The 27087-nt window shown below is 47.1% G+C and overlaps 1 protein-coding gene across 1 annotated transcript in view; it reads right to left on the reverse strand.

Moving 5' to 3' along the window:
• Positions 1 to 27087, reverse strand: part of LOC130377030 (cadherin-18-like) — a 192833-nt gene that overhangs the window by 74141 nt on the left and 91605 nt on the right. The window contains exons 4-9 of the mRNA XM_056583968.1: positions 24520 to 24687; positions 21610 to 21797; positions 19776 to 20029; positions 13012 to 13175; positions 4611 to 4732; positions 2949 to 2958 (exon numbers count right to left, since the gene is read on the reverse strand). Coding sequence (XP_056439943.1) covers positions 2949 to 2958; positions 4611 to 4732; positions 13012 to 13175; positions 19776 to 20029; positions 21610 to 21797; positions 24520 to 24687 — 906 coding nt within the window. The remainder of the gene's footprint in view (positions 1 to 2948; positions 2959 to 4610; positions 4733 to 13011; positions 13176 to 19775; positions 20030 to 21609; positions 21798 to 24519; positions 24688 to 27087) is intronic.

Here is a 27087-nt window from a genome sequence, read left to right on the forward strand (position 1 = left end):
AACGGAACAGCACAGCGCACCATCTGCGACCTTCACTTAGCCGATCGCCGCTCGGCTCGTCAGCCTTAATTGCGAGCTAGGCCGAGCGTGTTCCCGGCGTTCAGACGGGTTCCGTATGATTTGTTGGGGCGTAATTGGTTTCGCAAAAATTGTCAAAAACAAAAATCCCTTTGACCTGTGAACAGCTGGGCCTGTTACTCTGAACCCTCCCTCTGCCTCTCCCAATCTCCCTCCCTCCCTCACCCTCTCTCCCTCGCCCTCCTTCTCCCTCTGTCTCCCCCAATCTCGCTCCCTCCCTCGCTCTCTCCTCTCTACGTCGTCTCACCATCATCTCTGGCCCCCCTCTCTCTCTCATCTCTACCTCTGTCGCCCCTCTCTCTCTCTCTCTCTCTCTCTCTCTCTCTCTCTCTCCCTCTCTCTCTCTCTCTCTCTCTCTCTCTCTCTCTCTCTCTCTCTCTCTCTTCCTCTCTCAGTGCTGCAGGATCTGGGCTGCGATAGGCTTGGCGAGCGTTTGGCTTTTGCTCAGCAGTGTTGGCATCGAACAGCGTCAGGGGCAGCCCCTTCCACCACCGTCAGCTTGTAAGCATTTACAGGCGGGAGAGAGAGCGAGAGAGAGAGAGAGAGAGAGAGAGAGAGAGAGAGAGAGAGAGAGAGAGAGAGAGAGAGAGAGAGACCGAGAGAGATGGAGAGAGAGAGAGAGAGAGAGAGAGAGAGAGAGAGAGAGAGAGAGAGAGAAAGATGGAGAGAAAGATGGAGAGAGAGAGATGGAGAGAGAGATGGAGAGAGAGACCGAGAGAGACCGAGAGGGATGGAGAGAGAGATGGAGAGAAAGATGGAGAGAGAGATGGAGAGAAAGATAGAGAGAAAGATGGAGAGAAAGATAGAGGGAGATAGAGAGAGGGGTTTAGAGAGAGGAAAATAGACTGGCATATGGTGTCTGGAAAGAGGCAGAGGGAGAGAGAACGAGAGGGAGAGAGAGAGAGAGAGAGAGAGAAAGAGAGAGAGAGAGGGTATAGGGAGAGGAGAGAGAGCGAGACAGGGAGAGAGAGAGAGAGAGAGGAAAATAGATTGCCGTATGGTTTCTGGAAAGAGGTGAGAGAGAGATAGAGCGATGGGGATTGACTGGGGTTTGGAGGATCTGGGAAGAAGGAGAGAGGGAGACAGAAAGAGAGAGAGTACGACTGGGGGGTCGGGGGTCTGACTGGAGGCGACACATTACCAGAGGCGCCTCAGTCCCCTTCTTTTGCTCCGATGATGATGATATGCGGGGCGGGGTTTGTGGACGCTGCAGGGTGTGAGTGAGTGATGGGCGGGGTAGTGATTGCCCGATCGGTTAAGCGAGAGGTAGACAGAGTGGGTGTGAGTGAGTGAGTGAGTGAGTGAGTGAGTGAGTGTGGGAACGGGGAACGTTAATGATTGAGTGAGTGAATACGCGAGGGTATGCCGGTGTCGAACAAGTGCATGATTGAGTGAGCGAGTGAAACGGTGTGAATGAGTGAGTGGGTGAATGCATGAGTGAGTGAATGAGTGAGTGAGTAAGCTGATAAGTGAGTGGGTGCGTGAGTAAGTGTTTGAGTGACCGACTCACATACTGTAATGGAGCGAACAAGTATGTGATCTCATTATCGTGTTTGTGTGTGCGTGCGTGTGTGTGTGTGTGTATGTGTGTGTGAGTATCTATGCGTGTTTGTGTATGTCTGCGTGTCTGTCTGTGTGTGTGTGTGTGTGTTTGTTTCTGCTAGAGGAGGAGGAGTTCCATGGCGGGAAAACTCCAGTATGGGCACCTGCCAACCACAAGCCCACACTGCAGCACTACGGACCCACTGTGAGTGTGTGCGAGTGTGTGTGTGTGTGTGTGTGTGTGTGTGTGTGTGTGTGTGTGTGTGCGTGTGTGATTTGTGCGGTGTGTGTGTGTGTTTAGTATGAAGTATGTGCTGAGCCCAGAATAGCCAGGCATCTCTCCAGGGATGGCAATATCCTAGCACGGAAAGAGAGGAAGCACTCTTTTCTCTTTCCCCCCGTTTACTCCCAGCATCATTACGCATGCAGCACGTCGCCTAACAGGGCGCCATGACAACCGTGTGTGACAACATATCCCCGGCCCGTAAACAAGGGGAGTTGAGCCAGTGACACTCTGTGGTTTTTTTCATGTGTTTTTCCCGGAGCCGTTGAATGTCTCCCCAATACCCTTGGACACACTGACACGGAGCCTGACCCGAGCGGTTTGCCTGCCTGGATCCCGGGCGCTGGGCCTGGAGATAATGTCTCCCGTTTGGCCGTTAATGATCGCTTTAAAAACAGCTCGCAGGGAAACGATGAGAATAACACCAGCAGGGTGTTAGGGTCCCAACCCCCCCCCCCCACTGAGAGGCTGTCAATCAAGGTATCACCTTGATTGACATTGATGTTGATGTATATATATATATATGTATATATATATATATACATATATATATAAAATATGGATCTTCTTCTTCTTATAATGAGACATGAAGTTTTTTCTTATAATGATTATAAATTATTCAGAATGATGAATAGAAAGACAAGAATATACAAGAATATATCATTATGTATGACATATATAACATATTCCTGGCTATTGTATAATTGAATATGGGTATGGAAGAAACACAAATGTATTCAATCCCTGTCACAGCGGCATTACATTAAATAAATGAAAGTTACAGAAACACAAGGTTTAAATAACAAATGTAATCGCGACCATGAGGGTACGCTGGTGAAACTGTGTGTGTGTGTGTGTGTGTGTGTGTGCGTGCGTGCGTGCGTGCGTGCGTGCGTGTGTGTGTGCACTCCCTGTGCTTTCTTTATTATTAACAGACACAGGTTTACTGTTTCCATAATGAAGAGGCCTCTCTCACACAGGGGGGATCCCTGGGGTGTTACCCTGCTTCGGTTGGTCCGTCTGTCCGTCCGTCTGGGACACATACCTCCCCATTCCTAAAATGGGATGTCACCGTGGAAACGCCAAACGCCGTTCCCGGCCCCCGTGGAGCGGGCGTCGGCCAGGGGGGGGGTTGTTCAGTAGGAATGGAGGTGACTTATACCGCGGCTCAGTTATCTTAACATGATCTCTCCGGGGGGGCCCATCCCGGTTCAACTACGGTTCGAATCCCACCGCCCCCCCGAGATAAGATAAGATAATACAGCACTCCCCTGATCCCAGGAGGGAGATTCCGGAGTGTGTGCATTTGATGTATGACGCCCCGGATAAAATGGTGCATACATACATACATACATACATAAACGTATGAACTATGAATTTAAACCATTCTTCCATGCTCCCTCCCATCCGACTGAGCCCGGGCCTGTCTCCCCTCTCTCTCGTCACGGTCTTGTTCATGTCACTGATTAGCCGCAAACATCCCCATCGCCTCCTAATTCCAACAAATCACAAGCCGCCGACCGCCGACAGAAAGGGACGGAAAAAAAAAAGGAACACTTTCGATTCAGAGGCTGTCGCACGCTGATGCAGAGATACTGGTTTTTCAAATCAGGGACGAGTGAGATTAGCTGCCTCTCCCCCCCCCTCGTCCTCTCTCTCTCTGTCTCTCTGTCTCTATGTCTCTATGTCTCTCGCTCTGGTGCCGTCCCTTTGTCTCTCTCTCGGTATCTCCTTTGGGTCGTCTCGATGTGTGTCTATCTCTCTGGTCCTGTCCCCATGTCCCTCTGCCTCTCTGTGTCTGCCTCAGGCCCTCTCCCTGCTCCTCTCTCCGCCTCTCGCTCTCTCTTGTTCTTTACCTATGCTCTCCCTCTCCCCCCCCCTCTCCCTCTCTCTCCCCCTCCTTCTCTCTCTCTCTCTCTCTCTCTCTCTCTCTCTCCCTCTCTCTCTCCCTCTCTCTCCCTCTCTCTCTCTCTCCCTCCTCTCTCTCCCTCCCCCCCTCTCTCTCTCTCTCCCTCCCTCTCTCCCCCTCCCTCTCTCTCCCTCCCTCTCTCCCCCTCCCCCCCCCCCCTCTCTCCCTCCCTCTCTCTCTCTCAGTGCTAGGGCTTGTCCAGGGAGCCGGGCTGCTACAGGAGACAACAGTGGTGTGCATTATGCATGTGGTCCAGACAGCCCAGGGAGAGAGACCGATGGCGATAATGCATGGCTCTCAGCATGCCCTCTGAGACTTGTGTGTGTTTCGGTATGTTTGCATGTGCATGCACTGTATATGTGTGTGTGTATGTGTGCGTGCGTGGATCTATATATGTGCATGTGTATGAGGCAGTCAGAGAGAGAGAGAGAGAGAGAGAGAGAGAGAGAGAGAGAGAGAGAGAGAGAGAGAGAGAGTTACAGACAGCAGGAGGAAGAGTGAGAGAACATAACAAAGGAAACGGAAGAAGGTGGGCGGAGAGAGAACGAGGGAGACATGGATGGAGAAATAAAGCAAGAGAATGATGCAGCAAGAAAGAGGCTCTCTGTCTCTCACAGTGAGAGAGACGGATCGAAGGAGCGAGAGAGAGCAAAAGAGAGAGAGCGTGAGGGAGAGACAGCGAGTGAGAGAGCAACAGCGAGAGAGAAAGCGAGAGAGACAGTGAGAGACAAAGAGAGAGAGGAACAGACTTAACGCCTGGGGACTTCTTATTGGTCAGAATGTTTCTCCTCCGCCCACCTGTCCCGGCCGTGAGCTCTCACACACGATGACCTCCTCGTCCGTGGCGACCTCCGGGGCGTTGTCGTTGACGTCCAGGACCTGCGTCGTCACGGCAACCTGACTCAGGAGGCTGGGGTTGTCTGGAAGGATCAAGAGAGAGAGAGAGAGAGAGAGAGAGAGAGCCGGGTAGTCAGGGTGTGGGTTCGATCCCCAACGGCTCCAGAGTGACCAAACGCTGACCGAAAGAGAATGATTTGATCGGACTAAACTATGACTAGTACTACAGTGGTCCACCCCCGACATAAACTATCACTATAGTAGGGCAGAATGGTTCAGTGACTAGAGTGGTCGACCCCCAACCCAAAGCTACTGGCTTTGAACCCCAATTACCATCACCAGCAAGCCTTGGAAAAGCATCTCTTAGAGGGTAAGTGAACCCCCAAATCCTTTTTTACAGGTGAAAATGGTTCTGTTTGGGCTACTTAAAGTCTTGGAGAACGTTTATGGTAATATTTTACCCAAATGTAATGAGGTAGACGAACAGGGGAAATGGGTTATTGGTTTTGAATGCCCTTCACACTCGCTCTCGTTTAAACCAATGTTTCAGTTTTTTCTAAAGCTTTAAAGTAACGACTGCTCAGATCGCATTTTTTTTTTACTTGTGGGCGGAAGTTCCCCTGTGACATAACCTTTAAGAAAAGGAAAAAATCGAAAGACTGAAAAGACTGTACTATAGTTGAGAGGATGGTCTAATGGCTTGGCTGTACGATTCTCAGCAAAAGGTTCTCGGTTTGAACCCCAATCTCCAGCGACTAAACCTATAACCATCCACGACCGAAACTTCTCTGTTCAATCCCCACCGTCCACCGACTAACCCATAACCATCCACGACCAAAACAACTCACTCCTTGCTGCTCCGTGGACCGTTACTACATGTTGCTAAGTCTGGGTAAAAGCGTCTACTGATCTCCACGGTAACAGCGGGCGAGACCTTAAAGCGGGCCTACACCACTCCAAACCTCCCCTCCCTGGCCAGAAGCACCACTGATATCTGTTGAGTGGAACTCATTGCACGGTCCCAATTACACAACCCAGGCGCCTTTGAATCGTAATTGCAAAACAGGCAAAAGGCACTTAGGAGAGTATCACAGGAAGGGGGTACATGATAATTCATCACAGGAGAATCTTAAAAGGGTAACATTTTGGTGTTTCTAGTTTGTAGTAAATTGATTGCACCCCCTTCCCCACCATCTCCTCAGCCAAAACTCTCTGTCGGCAGGAAGTAGTGAGCCGCATGCAGGAGAGAACTAATCATCACCATCATCATCATCATCATCGCCCTCATCATCATCATCATCATCGCCATCATCATTGTGGCAGTTGTGGCAGAGATGTACAAACACAAGGTTTTACTGTCCGAGATAGTACTTCATACAAAGCACTTCATATATTTTATATTTGCTATGTAGTATGCCCTTTTATCCTCCGTCCTTATTAAGTCTTAAGGACTTAAGGAGCTTTTAATGGTTAGGGGCATCTCGCTCAGGGATGCCCACACACACACACACACACACACACACACACACACACACACACACACACACACACACACACACACACACACACACACACACACACACACACTCATCTATTCTAATATACATGGAGGTTAGGCAGGTGCTTAGAGATTGCCAGGACATTGGGAAGTACAGAGAGTCCTTCAGACCAAACACTAGCAGATCTCATAACTCTGTGAAGGAATAGTGGTGATGGGGCCTAAAAAAAAAAAAAGTTTGGTTCCTGTTGGTTGTCAGTTGAGGTAGGTAGGGAATTTATTTTATTTTTTTATTTTATTTTTTCCAGCGGCAGCGAATGATAGGTAGGTTGTTTTCATTTAAAAACGAGAAAATTCGCTCATCCTTGTACAGAATGAAGAGGTGCTTTACCAAAACGTAATTATAGTTTGCATCAAAAACATTTTTTTTTTTTTTTTTTTTTGTAAAGCTCATACAATAATTTGGGTCGCACATAATTTGACAGGGTCGGTCGGAAACCGGAACCAAACAAAATTTTTTTTTAGGCCTGGGGGGAACGTTGTGAAGTACAATCACTCAGGGCCCTTGCTGAACTAAACCCTGAAAAGGTGCTATTCAAAGAGCATATGGGATGCAGCATTCAAAAATATAAGTAGCACAACTAGTAGTAGTTGTAGTCTTTGCTGTATAATATTAAACATATTAATCTAATTATTAATATTATTGTTAGTAGTAGTAGCAGTAGTAATAGTAGGAGTAATGGTAGTACTAGTATCACTACATTGTTCAGTTTTACCATTCGTCATTATTAGTAGTACAGTAGTGATAGAAGTTCTGTATGATTCTGTCGCAGTAGTGAGGGAACGGTTTGCAGAAGTCCAGGAAGTGATGTGTTGTGTGTCTGAAGACAGACTGCAGCTTGTTAGAGAGGGCACCAGCTAGCTCCATAGACCGTCGCGCACATCAATATCCCTTTCATTTCCTTCTTGCCTCGTTTTCCTCACTGTTCCACAGCAGCAGAAAAACAAAATAAATAGATTGTCAATCTTTAACGTCGCATAGTTTCAGGCTTCAGTACAGGATGTAAATAATACGGAAAATGTTGATGCAGCAATACAACAACTATTTGCATCACACTTTTTCAACAAAAGTACAATGTACTGTTCCTTTTGGTGGTAGTGTCTGATTCCCAGCTGAAATGGTAAATGGTAAATGGTCTGCATTTATAAAGCGCTTTATCTGTAACCAGAGGCCACCCAAAGCGCTTTACAATATTGCCACACAATCACCCATTCATACACACATTCATACACCGACAGCGGAGGTTATGTGTTCTGACCCCATCGTCCTCAGACTAGCTGTAGGTGTCCTTAAGAAAGACGCCCTAACGTAAGCCGAAAGTATTTAAATAAAACGCAGACAGACAATAACTTTGCAGACTTGAATTGTGCGGATGCATTTTACATTAACAAACTCAGCCCTCTAGTCAACCTCCTCTTCTCTGTGAGTCACCCACAGAAAGTCAAATAACACTTGACTAACATTCAGCCAGGATACATTTGGCTCTGAAGTCAAAAACTCAATTTGCCTAACGAGAAGAGGAGGTGCACACGGGTGGATTGAGTGTGGCAGCTGTGCTCCTTTGTAGCTGATTGTGGCTGTAGATACGTACGCAGGCTTTATCTGTCTCTGTCAGAGCTAATCTTCGCCAACACCGATTTGGAGACACGGAGGGGGAAATTAGGGTGAGCGAGGCAAGCCAAACCAAAGTTAATGGTGCGTTCATTTTAAACTCTGTTGTATTGGAAACCTGCCGCCTTTACACACACACAAGCACACGTAAATATACACATACACATACATACACACACACACACACAAGAGGGTAGGTCAAGCTGGTTGTCCACTAGATGATGAAGGGGGGGAGCTATCTTGTAGATTCATCACGATGTCACTAAATCTATAATCCATTTAATTGGGTTTGTTTTGTTTAACCAAATTTCGATTGATTTATATTCCGGTTCGTTCATACGATGAGGACCCAGTGACGGTCCGGGCTATAATATAATCGTTGAGCTATATCAGATCCAACAGAGACAATAAAACAAACCTACCAAAAACAAACCCAGCAGCAACATCATAATCCAGAATGTTGTGGAAGAATAACTGCCCTGATTACTGCCAATTTACGACACACAATCCCTCCTTCTTCTTTACGATTCCTCCTCTGTTTACTACCCGACCAGCGCTCTCCAGAAACACAGCCCGGGACATCCGGCTTGGTTATTCACAAATCATTATGCCCCACAAAAACAGCACGCGCGTACACTGATTATTATCGACCAGGAGCAGCAGCAGCCTTTTCTTTGCAGATTAAAGAATACACTACCCATGAGGCCATTGTCTGTCGCCGCTAAGTGCTTATTTAACCCCAGGGTGGCGAGAGTGGCGGGGTCCCCTCGAAGCAAACCGTAAGGGACACCAATGGCAGGGGTCCCGGCAAAAACGGTTGGTCATTTTGTAAACAGCGATCATCCCCCGTTCATCTCCCTCAGCGTGAATAACTGTCACTTTCCACGTGGAACACGCCCCAAACGGAGGGAGAACAGCTTGGAGAGGGATTATAATACAAAAAACAAGAACTAAATAACGGTTTGTCTCATTTAGTGTCGTGGGGGGTGGGGGGGGGCACTATACAGAGAAGTGACAGGAATCGCAGCTGTCTGTGTGTACGGCCATCTTCATCCACTTAACGGAAGCGCCGTGTGTTGTTGCCAAGGCGATTGGGAAACAAGGCAGTTTTCTTAACGGACACAACCAACAGAGAAGAGGCTCTGGGTTCGCCTTCTTCAGCGGGGACCGAGCTGAGCTTCGAGAACGGCAGGAGGATGCTAACAGAAATAAATCCACTGCGTGCACGTCCAGCGGTACGTCTCTCACGGAAAACCGCGGACGAGCTCCGACGGAGCACGCTGCACGGCGGCGCACCTGCAGACAACACGAGTCTGAGGAGCACGACCGCTGGCGTCTCGCGTGGCGTGGAATCATAGGCTTAAACCAGACAAACAGTAGTCTCCTCTCCAAGTATCCTCCTCGCCGAGTATTTCTGTTTCGTTTAGAGTGCTTCTGTGCGGAAAAACGTATCCTTCTTAGCCTCTGAGAGAGCGAGGGGCGTTGGGCGTCTGCATTCTTGAATACTAACAAGCGTCGGGGAAAAGGGGAGAGAAGGAAGCATTAGCATGCAGGGCCTTCGTCGGCTGGTAAGGGATTTGCCTAATTGCGATTACAAATTAGCCAAGTTACCTGATAGGTATTCTTGGAGTCAGCAAGGGCTGAATTGATTTAATTAATTTCCAACATAGCAGTGGAGGTAAAGGACATTGAAACAATTGAGACTAATTTGATTTGGTAGTTGATTATAATGGAAATACACTCTATTCCATTCAAACACATTCTCATCAATATGTAAATGACTGGTCCACTTTTGGCTTCTCTTTGCACGCTTAATTGTTAATTTCACTTTTTAGGCATACAAAATTTGATGTTGTTTAGCTCGTAATAGCCTTCATGATATTACTATTAATGATGTTAATACAGTGATATATACTGTATCTTGAACAATGTCAGAATGACATTCAGCAACAAATGAAAAACTCAATCCACTGCAACTACATTTCCCAGAGTCCTCTTCCCCTCAGTTGAATTCAAACACTGTTTAAATGAAAAAAAAGTTAAAAAAAAGAATGACATGTTCGGACGGCAACTGACAGTGGACAAATGTCAGTTCTCATGAGCATCTCATCCGATTCAATCAACCACAGTCCTCACCTCCTCGACTCCAGCTCTGACATTCAACGTCGACATTATTGGTTCATGCTTTCCCTCTCTCAGCCTAACAATGGGGGACAAACACTGGCTCTGCTAATTGGAGTGGCCGTTAAGGCAGAACAGACCCGTAACTAGAAGCTACTGTGCTGTAAATGTGACAATGAAAGTGTGAGCAGATGCACCGCCTCCCCCTAGCAGGTCCGACTGACCTACATAAGCAGACCGCAGCGGATGTGGCCATTAGGCCCACACAGTGAAACGCGGGCTAGTGCGGAGAGCACTTTGGGAAAAAGTTTCACCTCAAACAAAGGTAGGGGCGGCAGTAGCGGAGGAGGCAGAGCAAGAGGAGGTAGAGTTCACTGGACTTCACCCTGAAGGCTCCTGACGAGCTCGCCGTCACCCTGCGTGGTGGACTCCGACGTCGGTGTGTGAATGAGTGAATTTGGATAAAGGCGTGAGCAAAATCCCCGAAAAGGTAATATGTTAAATGTTAGGTAGCGAGCGTGGTTCCTGACGGAGTGTGATCTGCGGTTTTATTCACGCGACCTCTTTAGGTTTTTAATAAATTGTGTTTGAATATATTTAAGGATATGTATTATGAATACTGTTTGGAATTTATTCATCATCGTCACCGACGCTATGAACCCTCATCATTTACTTAATTTGTTATTTACCATAAGTTTGCCTTCCAGCCATGTTTTTCATTATATCAAAACACACTTTGAATATAAAGTACAGCGAACAAAAGTACGCTGATCTGACCGCTTGCAGTGCAATCTTTTATTAGTGAAGTGCTAACCTCCTATTTTACTATGTGTAGTGAGGGCATGTGTGGCTGGGGAGTTTGACTCCGAGCCAACGGGTTCTGCATTTCAAACCCCAATTATAGCATGTATCCAAAATGACAAATTATTGTCTAGTTCTGTAACTTTTCAAGGACAAATACTGTGCCAGAACGTAAATGTCAAACGTGAACCTGTTATATGAATATTGTGACGTTCATTTGGTTCTGAAGTCAATTCTAGGCAAAGTGATCAACGACAAAGAAGTGTTTTACCACATTGTGTGCGAAACATGTCAATTCAGTTGATTAGGACCAAAACAACTCTTACTCTGCAGGCTGCTGTGCGCCTCGGAGAATCATTACCGATTATCAACTCTACCCAGAGTGTCTCGCAGTCATCCAGGAACATGTACTGTGATGGAAAATCTACATGTTGTTACGTTTTTCTTTATGAACCTAGGTTTTGTTTACTATTCCGTGTATGTTCTTGCCATCCTGCTCTCCTTCAGGGTCGTCTAAAATGTAAACCTTTGTGGTTGGTGATGTAATCTGTTCTCACTCTGTTCCTCGACCCCCTGGGGAGCGGCGGGGAAACAAAGCTACATGGCACGGCCGCGACCCCTCTGATGACATCCTAAGGAACTTCAATCGATAGATTACCATCTGGTTAACAAAGGCTTTTGGTTTATTGGGGGACAGCTGCCCTCAAGAACCCAATCTAAGTGTATAAGATCTCCTGACTTTAGCCACTCAGTGGACTTCTCCTTGCAAACCTTTAGAGTATGAAGTAAGACGCAGGGCGAACTCCCATCTGAGGCCTCAGATTATTGAAGTGTATTCCAGTTATGTTGTTCGTTGATGAATGTTGTCATGTATCTTTGTTCGTACTTTTATCACAAATATATATGACCACCAATTGCCTACAAGTATTGTGTGCTTTTTACATCTAAATATCTCATCTCTCTTAGACGCAAACTCTGATAGAGCAATTGCCATGACAGTACTAAAGGAGCAGGTAGGGGGTGAAGGGGTTGGCTGAGGCCATGGTGGGGAGGAGGGCGAACCCAGAACCTCTCCTCTGGAGTCTGAACACCAGTAACCAGTCCACCATCCCGTCGTACGTTATGCAGCTAACTATATACAGTTGGGAGGGAGCGTGACACCGGATACATTTTCCCCTTTCTGGAGCAGAACCCACAACATGGCCGCCCGGCGATCTCCAGGGTGACTTTGTTTGTTTAGTCGAACCGTCCGTCCCGTGACTCCCAGACAACAAGCGCGACACCCACGGCCACCTCATGTAACCTGTGTTTCAGCCAATCCCCACCCACTCACTACACCTTCACCGCTAGCTGTAGCGTAACACACTGTGAGCCGGCTTCTCAGGGTAAACAACAACAACAACAACAAATAAATAGGCTGGCATTTGCGTAGCCGTGCTCCCTTGTGAGGGTTGTACTATTGAACTTAAATCGTTAAAGCTAAATGTTCTTAGTGAATATGCTGCTAACAGACAGGCTAATGCAATGCTACATTGTAATAATGTGGTTCAAAGTGTGAAAACAAGAGTTACCGTACTTCTTGAGAACTGTGTGGGTATCATCCACTTGACACCATAACACATTTTGTTATCTAGCAGCATTATATTTCTATTCTATTCAGGGCAGATTTCAAGAGCTTTTGGTAAAGACTAGATGAATACATGTGATTTAAAAATATTTTTGAATCCTCTCATTCCATATGTGGATTGAAATTTTGTGACAGATGTACACACAAGGTAACCAAAACACACAACCAAAACAAAAACGCATGCACGCACGCCAAAAATACAAACACACACACACACACACACAAGCAAGCACGCATGCCGAACAAACACCCACACACCGTCATACACACACACTAACGCTGAACATACGAACGCACGAAGGCACGCACTCACACACGCACGCACGCCAAACTTAAACGCACTCACACACACACAAACACACACACACAAGCACTCAATAAAATACATCAATAGGCAACCAACTAGCCTACAACAAAACTAAGCTTACTGAGGAAGAAGATGCAACATTATTGTTCACTGAGAGTTAAACCCTGTGAACAAAACGTACACAACTACAAACACACACGCATGCACAAACACACATTTGAACACAAACAGTCCCAGCGACCGTGCGCCACGCGTGGACCACGCGGCGGGCATGTTGCGCGGCTGCGTTTGTGCGTCACGTCTGTTTGACCGCGAGGACTCGCTGGCGGTACTCACCAACCTCCGAGGCCATCACGGTGATGTTGTGCCACGGCTGGGCCTCCCGGTCCAGCGGCCCGGTGGTCCGGATCACCCCGCTGTCCGCGTCGATGGTGAAGTACCTCACCCCCTCCTCCCCCTCCCCCTCCTCCTCCTCGTCCTCGTTGGTGCCCATGAAGTACCTGTGGGTGGGAGGAGAGACGCACGGGTCACACCAGGGGGCTGGGTGGGCTCTACAGGGGGCTGGGTGGGCTCTACGGGGGTACTGCCAGGCCCGGAGACAAGGCGTGCCGTGAAATGCTGCAGGAGTCAACACATGATGCTTACATACTGCAGGGTTCTCACAGAACGTAGGGCGAGTTCTTGCTCCATTTCGATGCATATTCAATAATCGAATAATGCAATTGCCTATTTATGAACCTGCATCCGTTGGTTACTTTGGACGACCCGCTGCGTGTGAAGTGTTTCTCACATTGCTGACAATGCAGTTTATATAATTATATGATGTAACTCTTATATAAGTGTTGCATCATAATCGTGCCCTAAAACTATAAGCTGGTGTGGCCTGCATCTCTGGGAGGGATGCGGGTGATCTTCAGCCCAAGAAGGTGGGTTGGCACTGGTTTAGGGTGTTTCCAGCACCGAGGAAAGAGGGACTTGGATTTCCACAAGGTAATCCGCTCATGATAAACAGGGATAATTTGTTTTTTTGTTCTCTTCTAGTGGCTTGCATATAACTCTTGTGAGCTAAGTGTGAAATTATTTATTTTTACTTTATCGCCATGTTGCTGCAAACTCCTAACAGCAATATGTCTTCATCTCCAGAGAGACTGGAAATGCCAACTATGTTGGTATATTAGTGTTATGTCTCAGTAACCTCTAAGTAGCTTACCATTTCCCCCTATTTTATTACACTGCCTTGTGTTTTCACAATGATGAAATATGCTAATTCCTATAATTGCTTGTTCTACGCTCATAGACATTAAAAAGGCCATTGTTATTAAAGTAGTCCTATTCAAGAGCGCTCAGAAGTGTATTCTTGCATATGTTGCATGCGAGTGTAAACACTGGCTTTATTGACCAACACCACATGAAGTTCTCCTCCATTCATCTTTGAATTAGCTTAGCTCCCCTGGAGCTGGGAGGTAGAGCAGAGTAACCGGAAGGTTGCTAGTTCGATCCCCGGCTCCTCCAAGTTGAGTGTCGAGGTGTCCCTGAGAAAGACGCCTCACCCTGACTGCTCCCAACGAGCTGGCTGTCGCCCTGCATGGCTGACTCCGCCGTCGGTGTGTGAATGTGTGAATGAAAGGTTGTAAGTCTGTTGTCCCCTGAATGTAAATGTCACAAAGGAAGCCTCTCATTTGCTCTTTCAAACTGTTCAAAACCCACTTGTAGGTCAAGAGTGGTTACCTCAAACATTGCGTAATGATAGAAGCAGGACACTGGCCCTAATCTGGTTATGTTTACACCGTCACTGTAATGGTTCTCTGGCCCCAACCTAGTCATTAAACTAGATAAAAAAGAGCAGGGGCAATAACAAGGAGAGAAATTGGTTCAGCTTCTCTCAAGGGTGAAGCCATGAATGAACGTGTAGTGTGTATCTCCTAATTTATCTCCTAATGGCCTATTTACACCTTTAATTTGTGTACGCCTTCCCTGGAGAAAGCTAAGCAGACGCCTCTCAATTGACGTGGAAAATACACGATGGATGTGGTTATGTTCTTATTTATTATTTTAGTATTTTGGCAATTTGTTTGCTTGTGTCGGTATCCTGCTAGCGCTTGTGGGCAAATTTAGCACAAGTGCGGTGGTACTTGACTCGATGCACCACTCAGCACCCAGCGAGGCTTTTTCAGTTGGAAAAGTCCGGTTTTCACGGAGCTGTCTCATTCCATAAGAGAGTATCCCAGCGCAGGGACCACTTCTGCTACCCGCCATCACATCAAATATGCATGCGTGCGTTTGTTTCGTCAAAACATTGCTGTCGAAACTGTGTCCACAGTTTAACATGTTTGAATGGAAGAAAATATTCAAGCTTTATCCGAGTTTGTGTAGTCGTCAAAAGAGTTTACTTGGAACAAGTCATTTTGCGAGTGCAAAAAAAGCTAATATTTAACTTCTTAATGTAATCAGGAAGTATGGCTTGCTACTGTTTCGGAGAGTTATAAACTTTTGGAAATAACCGCCATTGTTGTGGATAATAATCACTACTTTGATTGGTACAAGCAGCTTTATTGCCTTGGCAGTTGGTAGCTTGTTATGCTAAAAGCGGAAAGCTTTAGCTAAGGCGATGGTGCTGCTAATAAAATACCAAAAAAACATTATTAATTTCCTTAATTCAATTCATTTCCATGTAATACAGGATGTTTGCCCAGGACTAACGATAGGACCGATGTGTGTTGGCATATCATGATTTAATTTGCGACCATATTATTATTCTAAGTTTATTCCTTTTTAAACTAGGTGGGCGTAATCACAAGAATGTTGCTCTCAGTTCATTTGAAATAGTTTGAATATCTTCAGGATTTTGGAGTAGAAACTAAATACCCATTTGTATTTAATGCCATGCTTGGGGACATGGTGAGAGGCATCACATTAGTCTCAAATTCAGAGGCAGAATGTCGGCGGATGGTCTTCTGCTTGTTTTTAGAATTACCATGTTCTGTTTTTGGATTGTTGGATGATTGCCCAGGACAATCATGGGAAATATTGGTTTTACGACAAAAAAAACGCTACACAGAGGTCCCTCTCCCTGCCAGCGATTAATGAAACACGCGCGTCAAAACATAAAATGGCCGGGCCGACAACAGAAAATGTAGAGTGTATTTTTCCCTTCTTCTCCTGACACACCCAGTCCACTCTCGCGTCCTCCTGATGCTTCCACCCCCTGTTCTAACAAACAGGCCTTTTCCATTTCCAGAGCTGTAGGTGGAGATTTTGTGCAGTTCAGTCTTTAAGTAGGCGATTCGGTATTAGCATACGAAGGCAATCTGTGTTATTTTCGCCTTCCCAACTGTGGTGCGCTTTTGAATTCTCACAAATCATACATTTGAATAAACAAAACAAAAGCAGGAGAACACCGGTCCTGAGACTTGTTGCAGATGGAGGCATCTCGCTTTCCTTTGCTTCCTGTATGCTTCAAGCAATTATATCGCCGGTAGGGGAGTTTCATTATCACGTGAACATCTTAAATAGGTGTTCTGTGAACATGATATCGCTGATAATCCTTTGCCAGCCATGAAACAACTGCCAACTCCATCTGAGAGATTAGATCAGTGTTCACGGTGAGTTGGGAGGAAATTCCTCCACCGCACTGGCAACGGGGTAAGCTCCGCATCACAGCTTCAAAGCTCTGGTTCTCCCAGATAATCAACTTTCTGATTCGTACTTGATGAGTCGTGAGCTGTGCCGGGGTATCACCTTCATAAACAAGCAGTAAACCCAATGAAACCAGGTCGCAATGCATTTTACCCGCTTACATTCAATGCCAGACACAACGGCACACTCCTTCAGGGGGATGTATCGAATAGGAGAAAAGTCATAAGAGCTTTGAAATAATAAACACTTTAATGGAACTACGGGCCGACGTGTTGTCAAAACAACAGCCGCAAAAAATAAAACCCAACGTCAGTCAACATAACAGGAATATCTGAATTAATTACACCCCGAGGACCGGCTGTTAAAAAAATAACGTCTATTAGCGGTTGCTGTTATGGGTTTAGCGGGAACAACCGCGCAGCCCGCGTCATTTGATACGTGGCTTAGCTTAGCGCTCGGGCCTTTCCCTTTCCCGCCGTATCCGTTTAGTGTGACAGAGAGTACCCGAGATGGAATGACAGTTCAAACGTCTCCGTGTTCAGACGAGCGGCGTGCGCACGACGTGAAGTGCCCCTGTCACAAACCCGACAACAGGACAACGCAAAAAGGGAGAGGAGGGCCGCGGGTTTGATCCCCGAGTGCCTTGTTCACCGGGAGGGAGATCTGCAGTACTCCTGTATATCGTTAGCCTCATAGGATCATTGTCTCAGAAATAGTTTGGCCAGATTGTGATCTAACCTAACTCTACCCTCCTGACGCTGCTGGTTTACAGTGCCTCATTGGCTGTAACCTAAGCCAATCAGTATCTGCCATGTCATCTATTTGACTAAGGTATTTTTGTTGCATAATACAAGATGAAGCTTAAAATACCACTTTGGCTATGATGCTATGAGACCATGGATAAGTAGGTTTCATCTCATAGAAGTGGAATGGAGGAGGGGGAGGAGAATAGTTTGGTGGCATGGAGGTTTTGACACCTGGCTGACAGTATCCTGTGTTCAATCCCCTATGTCCCCGGAGTAACCTAGTCATCCAAGAGCAGGATGCTATAGCTCCCCACCAGCTCCTGAATGACCCGTATCCAGATTCACTGTAAGTGTCTCTGGATGCAAACGTCTGCTAAATAACTAAAGACGAAGGCAGGGGGTGGAACTGCAGCATAACAACCGGAATCTGCATTCGCACGCAATCCTCCAGCAGCGAACAGAATCTAACTCTGTGGATAAAAGCAGCTCCTAAATAACACAAACAGTAAACAGGAATGTGATCTTCTGGGATATTTCTATATGGATAGTATACAGCCCCCCCCCCCCCCCCCCCCCCCTCCTCCAAAATGTTATCTTGCCATCACAGCACTTTGGTATATCAACAAAAGATCCGTTCCTTGCTCAAACCCTGGCGCTTCTCCTCTCCACTCCCATATTGAACACCGTTCATCACGTAGGGTGGCGCGTGGTAAGTGTTAAGCGAATCCGAAACAGTGGGGCCTCTTAAGGAAGTGCCGGCGGGTAGCAGAGATATGGCCCTAATAAGACTGCACTTACTGCAGGGTAGGGGTGTCCCTGGGCGCCCCCAGCTCCGACAGAGGCACTAAAATACGACCCTGTAACACGTAATAGCGGTAGAAAATTGCCAACTATTGGTGGATTAGAAGGTTCTCATCTAGGATTGCAGTGTTTGGGAATTTCCAAACTATTTTTTGTCATTTGTTTGGGTGGGGGGTGAGGAAAGGGAGAAGGGAAAGGGAAGAAAAGGTGAGATGAGAGGGCGAAATCGATGCGGGCGGCGTAAGAGAAGCTTAAGAGTAATACCATGAAAGGGGATTCCTCTGCATAGCAAAACATGGGATTAATCCACTGGCTAATAACAGCTGGCTGTTTCTTTTCCCCGTCTTTCGACAGACGTAATCGAGCATGTGTTTTTCCGTGCATATAAATGCGTTAAGCTGTTGTAGTGCCCGGGGCCAACTCGTAGTCACTCGCACCGAGCACGCATTCCGTAACGTCTGTGGTGGAGGAAAAGAAACGAAAAAGAAATACGGCTGCAGGATGTTTATTTCTCATATCTTCATGGATTCACATTTGCTTTGATGGGAGTGTTGGGAGCTGGGGTCAGGTACAGCGACCCCTTAAAGACTTCACATTGATCCAGCAGGAGAGGAATAAACTCTGAAGCACGCCTCTCCCCCCATCGCTCCTGCCGTTCTCCTCGACTATCTCCAAGCAAAGGCAGGGTTGGATTGGATTCCCGCCCCCCTACGATCACAAAGGTATTTCACTGCAGAGCCCTTTTTTTGTTGCAGCCTCTAGTATATTGTGGTGCCAATGAATCCACACAGCACATTTTCGTTCCCTTCTTTCTTTCCTCCTTTGAGCACCATCGACCCAGAGGGAACAGCGAACACCTTAACCACGGCATTGAAAACGACCACTTTTGTGCCGCGATCGCCAAGGCAGTATGCTGACGCAGCAGAACCAAGCGGTCGCGGAGGGGACACTGGGGGGGGGGGGGGGGGGATTGCGGCTGCGACATTGCGTTTATTCTAAAGGGGACACCTACTTTACACCTGGCAGGTGAAAGAGGGGCCCCTTAATCTTAACAGTTTATTTTACTGTTCGCATCAAAGTGCTGGCACTGGACGCTCACTCACCATACAAATACATCTAAACTGATTGCCCATGCCATTATCCGGTCGGAAAGCACTGCATCCTTTCATTTTCCGTAAGGTGTCGGGAGAGTGGGGGGTGAACGGACGGACGTGGCCAGACTCTATCAGTCGGCGGGGGGGGGGGGGGAGGAGAAGCGCCGTGCAATAATAAGCCGCTGGCGTTGACCACGGGGCATCACACCTGGCTCTTGCCACCTGGACCTCGCTAACTCCATTTATTCTCCACGAAATACATTCATGGCAGCGTAAATGGGGGGACGGCTCTTGGGGTGGCGTGGTCAATTTCTGTGCCGACCCCCCTCTCCCCGACCCCCCCGTGGACACGCCGCCTCTGGGCTAGCCTGAAGCCTCTAAGCCTAGCGTAGCTTTTTTATCGCTCTTATTGGAATGGAATGGACCGCATTTATACAGCACTTTTCTAACCAGTGGCCACTCAAAGCGCTTTACAATACTGTACTACCTCACGTTCATCCATTCATGCACACATTCACACACCGACGGCAGAGTGAACCCTGCAAGGCGACAGCCAGCTCGTCAGGAGCAGTCGGGGAGAGGCGTCAGGGACACCACGACACTCAGCTAGGAGGAGCCGGGGAACAGAACTAGCAACCTTCCGGTTACCAGCAGGACGGCTCGTCAGGAGTAGTCAAGGTGAGGGCGTCTCGCTCTGGGACACCCCGACACTCGACACCTCGAAGCCGGGTTAAAACTAGAAACCTTCCAACCAGTTACCAGCCAACCCCGCTCTGACCTCCCGAGCCACATGGCGCCCCCCGCTGGCGGCGGCGGGACTCACCGCACGGGGCTGTTGCGGCTGTCGGGGTCGCGGGCGATGACCGCGCCCACCTCGGTGCCTGGCGGCGCGTTCTCGTACACGTCCATGATGTAGTACTCCATGGAGAAGACGGGCGGCTCGTCCACGTCACCCACGGTGAACTTGAGCGTGGCCGTGTCCTTGAAGGAGCCCAGGTAGGTGAAGCGCGGGTCGGTGTGCGTGTTGGTGCCCTCGATGTGCAGCGTGTACGTCTTCTTACGCTCGTAGTTCAGCGGCTGTGGGGACGTTAATGACTTTAGTTCATTCCATGCACGGTGAGTTCACTGGCTACAGCAGCCCATGTGATGTAGAAAGGTGCAATGATAAAGGAAAGAAAGTTAGAGTGCGTTAAGCATAAGTACATGCATAAAAGATATCACACATCGATTGGATAACCGTGCCATAGGGGCATAGATGTACGAGTCTTTAGTTTAGCGGCTGCGGATGAAAAGAAGTTAAGGTCATCCCATGCATGAGAGGTTAACTGATACAGCAGCCCATTGAATATAAAAAAATGCAATACAAAAAGAATGACATTTATTGTATGTCTAACAAACGTACATAGAGAAAGAATCACACAGATTCCAATGCCATGTCAGAGGGGCGTAGATGTAAGAGCCTAAGGGTTAAACAACAGTTCATGCTAAAATGACCTTCAATACAGAATGAATTCTTCATTCACATGTTAAGTGGAAAACGCACATTGTATTGAAGTATTTGGTGAAGACGAGAGCTTGGACGGGAGAAATGACGAAAAAGGTTGAGATGTCACTTTTTACCGCAACGGTTTAATGTGTTAGACGGCAGAGGGTTTTTTTGTGCAATGAACCACTTTTGGAATATGAAGATAAAACCAAAACGTACAGGTTTAAGCTATTACTTTTCTCGCCTTTGCCGAGTGGTTCAGCTGCAGACACTTTTCTGTTCCCCAAAGAGACAACTTTGTTTTACTTAATGTCATGGCAGCTATGGGGTCAGACATCCTGCTCAGGAATGCCTTTAGATGGGCTTCAAACCCATAACCACTTACTATTTATTTATTTAGCAGACACCTTGATCCAAAGCGACAGTGAGTGTCATTAAAGAGCTGTTGGGGTTAAGGCCTCATGCAACGTCTGCCGTCATTGGCTGAGATTCGGACAATCAAATCCAGCAAATACCCTTATGATTTGTTCCCTCTTGTTACTTGTTGTCCTTAATTGCATTTCCCTTTTCAAATGCATTTTCATTTATGACTAATGATAGGCCCACCCATCAATGTGTGAGTATATGAATTTGGGTAAATTAATTAATATGATAGTAGAACCTAATTAAGTACAGATGATCGAGAATGAATAAAAACAAATCTGCATTCGGTGCCGGTGTTATTAGCTAATAAAGATCACCAGCGCGTCGGAATGCATCGGCATTTGGCAGATGCATTGATTTAATTTAGCTGGGTCCAGAGTGGGGATTTTTTGTCGGCTTTAGCAGAATACAATAAATAGATAATTAATACGACGACTATCCCTCAAGGAAACAAGCGACATCGAGAATATAAACAAGACAAGACTCGGAGACTGAAACTAACTCACGTCCAGCATGGCTCTGGGTTCTTTTCATTACCGTAAACTTGTCATTGTTTTTTTGCTCTCCTTTTAATCATTTGTTTATTATCATTTAATATGTCACACTCTAACACCCTAGAAACAAAGATAACGACACAAAAAACAAAAAAGTACATAAAACACGAAATAACAGCACCGGAATAACACGCACGTCAGCGACAACACAATGGGTTGGTTGTTTGTTTGTTTGCGTTGTTGTTGTTGTTTACCTTCTTGAGGCTGACGACGCCCTCCCGGCTGTCCCGGTCGGTGGCGATGGAGAAGGTGTTGGCGCCCTCTGAGTTGATGATGGTGTACTTGATCTCGGCATTCACCCCCAGGTCCTCGTCGTTGGCCTTGATCTTCGCCACCGGCTTCCCCACCTGGGCCGACTCGGGCACGTACTGGTGGTAGTTCTCTGGGGAGGCCAAGCGCTCGGGGTTAGCTGCTGGTTGGCCGACACAGGGGGTTCTATTGGCCACGCTATTGGCTATATAGGTCGATACCGATGTTCAAATGATACGATAGGTTGATACCAATGCTCAAACGATACGATAGGTCGATACAAATGTTCAAACAAAAACGATAGGTCGATACAGATGTGCAAATAATAGGTTGATACCGATGTTCGTACCATAAGATAGGCTTGTACTGATTTATTATTTTTTTAATAATTTGTCATCAACAGTGAGTCGTATTTTTTTAACAAAACAGCCCAAAAAGGTAATATGTTATGTAAATGCATGTTGGTGGTGGGTAATGAATAATGGACATTGCATTAGGTTATGATGACATTTGAGGAGGTATCAGTTAACTAATGGATGCAATGCTTGCATTAATTACTAACATTGATATATCTAGACCTACTACTACTCCTGCTACAAATACCACTATTACAGATAATATAACCATAAATATTTTAGTAGTGTTCGGAATCCAGACATTTTCTGTGTTTGATTCCCAATGTCTTTATCTTTATTCTGTCCCTTCGGATAAAAGCAGGTCCCAAATCACTTCATAATAATAATAATAGCAGTTAGATTTTTCGAGGACACTTCTCAAGGTACCCAAGGCCCTTTACAGCACATTACTGTGGATCCATTAAAAAAGCGATTTAAAACAAAGGTGATCTGTTCCAAAGCGTTGTTTTACTGTTCTGCGGGAGAAGAAGCTTAGCTAAGCGCTTTGAGTCGGACACCCAGTGGCTCCAAGGGGAACCATTAATAAGGATTTCCGTTAAGGTGATTGACGTTAAATTCTCCTCCGGGTTTTATAGCTGTACAATGAAAGAGATCAAACTCTGGGGTTGATATTTCCAGAAAAGGGGCTGTCTGGTTCAAAGCGGTCTGCATTGCAGTGCGACCTCAAACCCCACACAGATTAACATTTATAATCTCATGAAAGACTTTTATTACGAACCAGATCGACCAAATGTTTTTTCATAGTTTGTGTCAGAGTTTTGGAAAAACTAAACATACAAAAATAAGCACAATAGGCAATCCAATATTGAGAAAGTAAACAGAGACTGAAACCCTTTTTAGATAAAAAAACTAAACGATACGACTGAATAAGAAGAAAGAATATAATAGAAGAAATGTTATAATGAATACTGTTAGCATCACTTGGGCCATTCAGTTGGTATCATTGTGAAAACCACTCATGATAACACGATAACACGGTTTTCATTTGACTTCCTTCAAATTATACATTCATACATTCACTTAAACCATTTTCGCTTTCTCACATCGGTATTTTAGGATTAAAAAAAAGTATTTTTTTGAATTCATTGGTTTCGGGGGGGGGGGGGGGAATTTAGATATAAACCCCGAGTGACTCATCAGAAGCGTTCAGTGAGATCCTATCACTGTCTACTTTACCGTCCCTTGGGCCGGTGAAAAGTTCACAATCACGACTATTTCTATAAATGGTCTGCATTTATACAGCGCTTGCTAACCAGTCGCTACTCAAAGCGCTTCACAATACTGCCTAACATTCACCCCTTTCATGCACACATTCACACACCGGCGGTGGTATCAACCACGCAGGACGACAGCCGACTCGTCCGGAGCATTCAGGGTGAGGCGTCTTGCTCAGGGGACACCTCGACACTCGGCTAGGAGGAGCCGGGGTTCGAACTAGCGACCTTCCGGTTACCAGCCAAGCCGCTCGACCCCCCTTAGTCACATGCTGCCCACGTATAGCCCCGCTCCATTCCTCAACGTTTAACACCTCGGGCCCGACTGGTCTGCGTCCAGCCTGGATTAGCCGAGACGTTGGCCGCCTAACCTCACAGCCTCAGACGGCCCGGGAGAAGTGGGGGGATTCAGGGGAACTAAGCGGGGAATAGAAGGCAACAAAATTCAAACGAGATTCTCCTTTCAGGAACGGACAGACAGAGCGGGAACGGGCTCTGAATAAGAAAAGACACCGCGCCTTACATTGTGCAGGAGCGGTTGTTCTCCGCGGCATCGATCCACCGTCTCATTGTTCAACAGCCACGTGAAATGTGCTCAGGACAAAGAGGGGAAAAGTAGTCTGCCCGATCGATGGATGTAAATGTCAATATCACCGTACCTGTGCTTCACTCTGGACTAAAGTTGGTAATAAATAATACAGGGGACAAAGCCTGATACATGGCCCTCATTAAAACCTCCAGGAGAGCTTCCATCACGGGGTCTCGTGCTCCGAGAGCACGGCATCCTGGTTCTTCTTGACCAACGATTCCAGAACAACCAAATAACCAGTAGCTATTAATGTTATTACATATGTACAATCATAACAACTTAATTATAACAGTGAAAAATCACAAAGAAGGAGGCTAGGAATATGCGTGTCATCATTTAAAACCGTCCTTTTACCTTAAGGTAATGAAAGCCGAACACACGGCGCACACGCCAACTCCGACTCTAGCGCTAATCACAAAAGGTACACGCAAACCGCCTACGTTTTTTATTTATTTTACATTTTATTATATTATAATAACGGTGAGAAAACTTTGGCTTGGAGTATGCGTGACAACATTTAAAAACCGTCCTTTTACCTCAAAGTGCGCTAATGAATGCTGATTATCCGCGTGTCACCTCCGACGCGAGTGCTAGCCACAAAAAAAAAACCTTGCAAACCGGTCGCTCGCTACTCACTCTGCGGGAACTTGGGCGGGTTGTCGTTGACGTCGGACAGGGTGATGTTGATGGTGGTGGAGCCCGACAGCCCCCCCACCTGGCCCGCCATGTCCTTGGCCTGGATGACCACGGCGTAGTGCTCCCGCGCCTCGCGGTCCATGTTGTTCAGCGCCGTGCGGATGATCCCTGCGGGGGGGGGGGGGGAGAGGGGGGAGGGAGGGGAGCACAGATATTAAAAAATGGTCGACCCGGACAGGCGATGTGTTTGTCACAGCAGAAGGCGTAGTAGAGGAGGAGGTTCGAAATTCAAGAAGTACAAAACAAGAGTGAAAAAGGGTGAGGGATGGGTGGGTGAGAGTGTGAGAGGGAGGGGAGGGTGGTGAACTGAGAGGGTGAGGTGGGTGGGAGGGGAGGGTGAGAGGGAGGGGGAGGGTGGTGAACTGAGAGGGTGAGGAGGGGAGGGTGAGAGGGAGGGTGAGAGGGAGGGGAGGGTGGTGAATTGAGAGGGTGAGGAGGGGGAGGGTGAGTGGGAGGGGAGGGTGAGAGGGAGGGGAGGGCCGATGGCTGGGAAGTTAAGATAAGATGGTACTTTCGTGTCACACTGTGTTTTTAAAGAAACAATCATCTTTCTTGGAACGACGATCCTTTGTCTCGGCAGTCGAGATCCGTGACCAGGAAAAGGGCACACTAATTAGTCTTTGATCATGGCTAATTAGTCTTTGATCAAGGCCAATTTGGGAGCTAAAGCTAAACCCTACATGCAGTACATCAGAGTCATGATTTTCTGCAAAACCTTGAATAATATTTTGTGCATTGTCCTGTTGACAGATAAACAGAAACAGCAGAAAGTACGACAGTAAGCATATAAATGAACTAAGAGTGAAAGGAGTGAGGGGAGGGGGGGTGGTGAGGGGGGTCAGGGGGGGGGGGGGAGGGGCTGAGGGGAGGTGAGAGGCTGAGGGGCGGGGGTGAGGGAGATGAGAGGGTGAGGGGTGTGGAGGGAGACAGGGGGGACTGTGACAGCCCTGGTTAGAATTGATTATCTCTCTCTCCCTCTCTGATGTCACGCTGACTGGTGCCTAATTAAATGAGGGGTGCATGGAGAGGGGGAGAGATGGGGGAGAGAGAGGGGGAGAGAGAAACGTGCCTTGATAAAAGTACATGATAAAAGTGAATTATTTAAATCCTGAATAATTGATTAGGCTGGTAGAGCGACAAAACTGATTGACGGATCGTCTGATAAATAGATGGCTAGATAGTGCATATAGATAGATGGAGCAGATAGGAAGGCCACGTGACCATAAATAACCATAAAAAGATGAGAGATACAGATACATGGATAGGTAGAGAGATAGAAAGAGAGCTAGACAGAATATACAACCGATAGATAGATAGATGGGAGAGGGATGGACGGCATAAATAAAGAGAATTCATAAACACGTCACGTGTAATGTTGTTTTTCATTACCAATTCCGCGCCCGATGTCACATGCTGTGCAAATGCGATGATTTACCCGTCCTAAAAACAGCCGTGGACCCGGGGAGCATGACTCTGAGGCCTGCCCCCCCCCCCCCGCCCCCCCTCCCTTGTCAAGGTTAGCCCCTTGCTTAGTTTTCACTGCGTTTCAAATGACTATGCAACCTTGGCGCCTTCGCAGAAAGCAACTTTCTACAGTGCGGCTCAATCACCTTTACGACCGGTGGTATATGGTGAACACACAGCCGTGAGGTCGCGGGGCTGGGGGGGGGGGGGGGGGGGGGTGGTCCGGCCGTTTAAGAGCAATGGGTGAGATGTTGGTTTGTAAGATGAAGCAGATTTACTCGCACACTCGGCATTACCTTTGTGTGTGTGTGGGTGTGTGTGTCTGTGCGTGTGTTTGTGTACGTGTGTGTGTGTATGTATATATAATCTAGATATATAACACCCTGTCATACTGTATTGCTTGCTTATTTGCGGGTGTATTTGTGTGTGTGCGTTTGTTTGTGCGTGTGTGTGTGTGTGTAGTACCCACTCCTCTTGTACTGTGTATGTCTGTGTGTATGCGTGTTTGCGTGCAAGAAGTCATCGCACACACAATGCTCCTCTTTTGTTTCACTCACTTTGACTCACACATAAAAGGAAGCCATTTCCCCCTAATCTCAGAGGCCCACATCCAATTACTCTCTAATCGAATGTGTCCCCCTCACCCAGGTCTCAGTGTACCCCCCCCCTCCCCCTGGGGTTATAGCCCCCAGCAGTCCGGTGCACTTTTGTCCCGGTGAACTTGTGAACCCCACCGGCGTGGGCCCCCTCCCTCGGGCCACAATGAGATCTGGCCGGTGAGAGTCAGTGACTGATCAGTGAGGGGAAATGGACCTGGCCCTGGTGTTCTGCGCCTCCCTCTCTATTTGTTATCGGTAATAACAGTCATCGGGGATGAGATTAGAGAAAGCATCTGCGCAGCCGCTAATGGACAACAGAAGTCGCAGTGAGAGATGTTTTCGATTTGAAGCGCCACTTTGTTTTTCCACGGAAGGATGTTTGCCTCCAGAAACTATAGAAGCCCAAATGACGACAACGGCGAAAAACAACGGCGCAATTAAATCA

This window comes from Gadus chalcogrammus, chromosome 23 (genome assembly GCF_026213295.1).
Source record: "Gadus chalcogrammus isolate NIFS_2021 chromosome 23, NIFS_Gcha_1.0, whole genome shotgun sequence".
Classification (NCBI taxonomy): domain Eukaryota; kingdom Metazoa; phylum Chordata; class Actinopteri; order Gadiformes; family Gadidae; genus Gadus; species Gadus chalcogrammus.